The 6,347-nt window shown below is 32.9% G+C and overlaps 1 protein-coding gene across 3 annotated transcripts in view; it reads right to left on the bottom strand.

Annotated features, from left to right (window-relative positions):
• The window catches only part of LOC108744700 (thyroid receptor-interacting protein 11-like), a 37,202-nt gene that overhangs the window by 1,660 nt on the left and 29,195 nt on the right, over nt 1–6,347 (bottom strand). For all 3 annotated transcript variants that reach the window (XM_025974703.1, XM_025974704.1, XM_018480595.2), the window contains 2 exons: nt 1,765–4,642; nt 1,455–1,658 (listed from right to left, as the gene is read on the bottom strand). In XM_025974703.1, the coding sequence (XP_025830488.1) occupies nt 1,455–1,658; nt 1,765–4,642 (3,082 nt within the window). The remainder of the gene's footprint in view (nt 1–1,454; nt 1,659–1,764; nt 4,643–6,347) is intronic.

Genomic DNA, 6,347 nt, shown 5'->3' on the forward strand with positions numbered 1-6,347 from the left:
AATAAAAAACTTATTCTTGAACTCATATAAATATTAACTAAAGTAAATATTAATTGCACTACATTAGATTTTCGGTTAAAATAAACAAGAAATTCAAAGCTGCAAAAAATTAATGCTAAAAACATGATATGTGATGATAACAAAAAATGGCATTAAAATAAAAATAAAAAATACGTTAGCGAAGATACTAAATAATAATATAATAATCCTTGAGATAACGAACCGCGTTCAATTTATCCCATATGGCAATATGAGTTCGAAATAATTCTCACAGTTACCAGATGAGATTAATGAAACGCAGTCAAGCAANATAATCTTTTCTTGAAATTGAATCACAAAAATTTGTTTTTATAAAGTTACCTACAGTAGACACTTCATAGTGTGAACAGAAGAAGCAAATGTTGTTCACATTATCGATTTACTTACCTATGCTAACGAATGCTATATTTAATATTTAAATAAACAACATCTACAATTAACATATCATAAACGAATTTAGCTGATAATTTTTCACCAGAAATTAATAAAAAGTGAACTCAAAATCGTTTTTTAATGCGTTGTAGACATCTGTTTTAATTTGTTTTTGCTTCTCGCTTAATTATTTCGTCACTCATAATAAAAGGAAACCACTCACACAATTCGTTTTCCTTTGTGGGAATGTTTGAACTCTTTAAGACTACTTTACTACTACCTGGTTGCCTCTCAGTTTTGGTGATTAGTTGGAGATCAGTTCCCTTTTTAACCGACTTAATTTAATTCTTGAATTGCTAGTGATTTCTCATAGTGTAATAAGGCACATTTTTTAAGCGACATTTCAAAGTTGATTAACGGCTACGTATAAAAAAAATACTCTGGGGAAGTACCAAATATCGGGGGTTTACAGCACTGGCGCAACAGCAACAACGAAATATCAAATTTTAAGAGTCAAGATGTAAGATTCATTATAAATGTGAAAAAACAGACGTTTCGCTCTGTTTTTATTCTCTTTCTTTTTGTACTTATGCCACAAATGGCTAGATTTTTTGGAGAAGATATGGCATTTAATATCAATTTTCAACATTCACTTCGATTTAGTTTATTCAAGATATTTGATGGTAATACCCTCACACGATGCGGGGTTTCCTTTATACAATGTTCATACTATCGAGTGTCTACTATATTTTTTTATAACGTTTACAGCTTTACAGTTACAGTTTAAAGTATTTTTGTTTCTTTTTTATAAAAGGTATTCTGCAAATAAAAGATAAAAAAGCGATGATCTATTCACCAATTTATTCAGAAACTTGAGATGTTGGCCATTACCAAGAATATGCAATAATACTGACATAAGTCGCGTTTCTGGATAAATTGGTAGACATTAGTTTCATTTTTGTCTTTTATTTGTATACAAGCATAACGTTTCACAGGAAGTGTACCCTTGATGGTTTATTTATAATAAGTATTACAAAAATTACCTTTGTCTTTATAAGAAGCAATCTGTTGTTTGCAGGTCTCTAGTTGATCATTTAATCTAGAAGCGGCTTGTAATCCTTGTTTACTGCCTTCTAACTGAGATTTTAAATTTGCAATTTCTTGTTTAAGCTCATCTTGAATCTGTTTTTCCGCTTTTATTTGCCTTCGAATTCGTTCAGTTTCTACATAAATATCCTTTTCTTTCTCTAAAAGAAAAATATTTTTAAGTATTACTCACGATAAGGATATTACTATTACAGCATATGCAATGAGTTATGTCTACATACAATATAGAAATGTTTAGGTACTTACCTTTTTGAAACTGTTCAATAACAAGTTGCAAATTTGTAACTGCAGCGTTTTGTTTATTCAGTTGGTCCTCAACGTCCGACAATTTCTTCCGAAGTTCATCCCTTTGATTCGTTACCAGCTGCAATTGCACTTGCATGGTTTCCACTTGTTGATTCGCCCTAATATTTATCGATGTATAAACAGAGCTCGATTGTTTTTCTCTCTGTTCAATTTCGTTAACTTTGACCAACATTTCTTGATTCTTCTGCTCTGCCAACAGCAACTCTTGGGTGTAGCTCTCTTCCATTTCAACCAAATGCTCTCTCAGTCTTTCTAATTCCTTTACTAGACTTTGTTCCCTTTCCGAAGGTGATGTGTATTCCGCAAGAACTTTCTGATGGTTGCTTTGTTCTTGTAATAAATTTTCTGCTAGGAACTCACATTTCTCGCACAGGTTTTTATTTTTATCAGCAAGAATTTTCAAGTTTTCTTCCTTCTGCGTTATTTCTTCGTTCTTTTTTCGCAACTCTTCGGACATTTTTGTGATTTCTTCGCCAAATCGTAATTTTTCTTCCTCCATACAAGCTAGTTTATCTTTCAGGAGAGTTAAGTTTTCGTCTTCAGTGGGCCGGTTGGTACTACTTTCTTTTTCTTTTAGCAATTCTTTGAGATTATTAATTTCTACCTCTAAAGACTGACGATTGGCACATTCTGTTATTAATACTTGATTTAACCGTTGGATTTCATTGTGGTATTGTATATTTTCTTGGTGCTTTGTCTGGACAAATTCAATCAGTTCGTTTTTGGCTTTAGTGAGTTCTGCGTTTTGAGTTTCTAATATCGATTGTTTCTGAAGAAGATCTTCGTTTAACTTTTGGACATTAAGCAGTTTCTCTTGAAGTTGTACTATTTCTTCTTCGCTTTTTTTAGTTTGATTAGAATCTGCTGATCCATTTAAATCCACAATTTTCATTTCTTCAGTTTGAACAATTAATTTCTGAGTAAGTTCTTCATTTAAAGTATTAAGATCATCAACTTGTTTTGTTAAAGTTGCATTCTCACTTTCCAATCGTTGTTTTAATTCTTTAATGCTTAAAAGTTCCTTGTAGAGCGTATCATATTGTAATTTTAAGCTTGTTTCGGACATTTTCGCGTTTTGAAGTTTTTCAGTAAGATTCCTAATTTGTGCCTGGTATTTGTCGTCATTTTTAATCTTTTCGAGCATTTCTTCTCTCAATGAATCTATTTCGACTTGAAACTGATTTAGATTGGACTCTAGAGAAAAGTTGAGTGATTCCAAATTTTTGGTGTGTGAATTCAATTCTTGAATTCTATCTTCATAATCATTAATTTTTTGAGTAGCCTGTTTTAACTCTTCTTCATACTGATGTAGTTTTGAAGAACTATCGTCAAATTTTTTCTTGTAATCTTCTATTTCCTCTGTTAAACTTTCAGTGGATACGTTGTTTTCTGTCAAGCTGTACTCCAAATTTTCGTAATCTGCGGTCAATTTTTCTACCATCGATCTTAATTTCAGTTTTTCTTCGTCACACGTCTGGTGAAGATTTTTTAATTTTATGTATTCATCATGCCACTTGTCTCTTTCCTCCTCACTCTGCCGTAAATTAGCCAACAGTTCTTGGTTCTCTTCTTTAGCTTGGCTCAATTCCTGACCTGTTAAGTTGAGATGCTTTTTGACATACAGAAGTTCAGTTTCTGTTTCTTCATTGCATTCCTGCCTGCTGTTTTCCAAATCTGATATCACCAACTTCAACTCTTCTATTTTTTTGTTTGCGTTTTCAAGCTGGTTCTCCAGCAATAAAATATTGTCTTCATGCGTCTCAGATATGGTCTGGAGACCGCTACTATTTTTGAAATTTTCCAATTCTGTAATGAGCATATCGTTATTTTCCATTAACTGGGCGCATTCTTTTTCATAATCTTTGATCGTTTGTGTCTTTGTAATGACTTCTTGGCTCAATATTTCAGAATTTTTAAGTAACTTTTCTATTTCCATATTCTTTGATTGAATTATGGCCGTTTTCTCTTGGGTTAATGTTTGTAATTTTTCTTCTAGGTTTTCGGCTTTAGATTTGAAAGATAATAAATATTTCAGAACACTATTTAATTCTTGAGAAAATTCATCTTCTGGGCTTACATTAACGTTGGAACTGTGATGATTTGTAGTCAGATAATCGTTATCAATATAATTTTTTCGAAAGTCTTCAAGTATACTTTTATACCTATCGTGGAGAGCATTTTCTAAATCTTTCGCTATTATGTGGCTGTTTTCTTTTTCTCCAAGAGAATTATTGTCTTCATTTTTATCTAAAATAGTTTCTGTTTTCCGGGCTTCACTTTCTAATTCTTCTATTTTCAAAGAAATTTGCTCCAATTTTTCATATAACTTCTCGTTCTCCTCTTTTAATTTATGATTTTCGACTATAAGAATTGCTTTATGTTCGTTCTGTTCATCAAAGGAAGATTTTAAACGCTCATATTCTTCTACAACTTTGAGTAGTTGATGATCATCATGTATCGTATTTTTCTGGTTAAGAAGCTGTTCAATTTTCTGGGATTTTTCCAGATTTTCTTTCATCACATCCCCGTACTCTTTCTTCAGGTCGTTATAATCATTCTTTAAAGTGTTAAATTCAGTTTGTAACGACTCTTTTAAATTGAGTAATTTGTTGATTGTTTGCTGCGAATCCGCATCCAACTGCTCCATACTTTTTGTCAAGTCTTCCTTATCATTTTCTAATATATCGACTTTCTTTTTGAGATTATCGATTTCTTCCTGGTATTTGAGGCAAGGATCCAGAGTGAGGGGTATTTCGGTGCCTTGCCAATCCCATTCGTCCATTTCTTTGTTTCCATTTTGTTCGCTGGTTGTGTGGTTCTAAATAAACAAAAATTTGAAGATTAATTTAATTTCTCATGAACAAACCCTTTCATTTTTTAAGTAGAATATTTTAAATTCAATTTCATTTTACTTTAGCCCCCCCCTACCTCCAACCCTAAGCATTTCCAAATTGGAGAATCAATACTGATCAATGTTACATTAAGCTAAACCGTTTCAAGTTGGAAAATTACCAATCAATATTATATTACGCTAAAGTGTATCTATTTTCATTTCTTTTGGTCACAGAAAGTCGTTATTGGGGGACATTATTCATCTGTTATATTAGAAATTCATCAAGGGTCGCGCGATACAATTTCAGCTGGTTATAGATGGCAGGGCATGAATGTTAAAACAACACAGTGAGTAATTCATGCGCGGACATGCGGGTAGCAGGAAGCATAAATGTCGACAATTGTCCGTGTAATACACAGGACAACCCGACGATAATATTATTTATTTTAAACCGTCCGTCGCCGTCCCTGTCTTGTACCACACACAAGTACTTGTACATACACATATGTAATTTCTAATCTCTATTGTAAATAGTAAAATAGTATAACGCAACTCGGGCAATACAATTCCACGTACACATATATACATATATAACATTATCTATGTACGTATATATTTTTTTTAAAGTTCAGGGATGTACCTTTTCCTTACATACCTATCTACGTATGTTGATAACTATCGTAATTTTTAGTACGAGTGTATGCAAGTATATGTAGGCATGTAAGTAGATATATCCTGTGTACATTCACACGTGCGATAAAACACTTATCAGCGTTTTTTACGGTGTGCAAATACAGGCGGTTCGAAAAGAGCACACGACGACTTTTGTAACATTTGGACTAGACAAATACTAGGCAACGTATACAGGGTGATTGTCACTGTTTACGAGAAGAAAAAGATTCATGTTTATCATTCCGAACGCGGGAAAACGATTAAGAAATTGTACGTGACCGCCTGTTTATGACGCGGCGCCACAACCCTCAGTATGTAGTACTGTGAAAGTTCACCGTTTGAATTTTCCTTGCACATAAGACTTATCTTTAGTTTTCTACAAAATAATCTCTAAGCCTTACGTAGTGGCCCAAGGTGTCGAGACACTCCGCTATACTGATGATTAAGGTAATTCCCCGCAGGGTGCAGGGGCCAGGTCATTGACGAATTCTGAACATTTCCCGCCTTAGGTTATCAAATAACGTCGATATTGTATAATATAAATAATATATATAAGGTTTTTTCAAACTAACGTATTTGTGTCTATCAGTAGAACCAATAACATCAGAGGGAAAACATCGAACAACAATTACAGTGCACAGTTACAATTTGGCCGAATTTAAAGTAGAAAAAGTGGGTGGGATCGAAAGAGGAGGTCTTTCCCATCACTGTACCATAAAAACTTCGTGGCGATCTCACCCCCATAAAAAGTTATAGGGGTTGAAAGTTGATTATTTTGACAATTTTCATACACTATAATTCAAATAAAATTCAATGAAAAAAATATTTTCAAGCGGGTAGAGGTGAGGGATCGAAAGAGGGTGGTCACTTGAACAAAACCCGATAACCTAACCTAACCTACCCTATTGATAAAGATATTTAAATAATGTTTTATATAACTTTCTCAATATTTTTATGTATTTTTCATTAGTTTTACCTTTGAATATTGTTTAAGAATGACTATATAAATATTTACATG

Source organism: Agrilus planipennis, unplaced genomic scaffold (genome assembly GCF_000699045.2).
Source record: "Agrilus planipennis isolate EAB-ADULT unplaced genomic scaffold, Apla_2.0 scaffold16, whole genome shotgun sequence".
NCBI classification, from domain to species: domain Eukaryota; kingdom Metazoa; phylum Arthropoda; class Insecta; order Coleoptera; family Buprestidae; genus Agrilus; species Agrilus planipennis.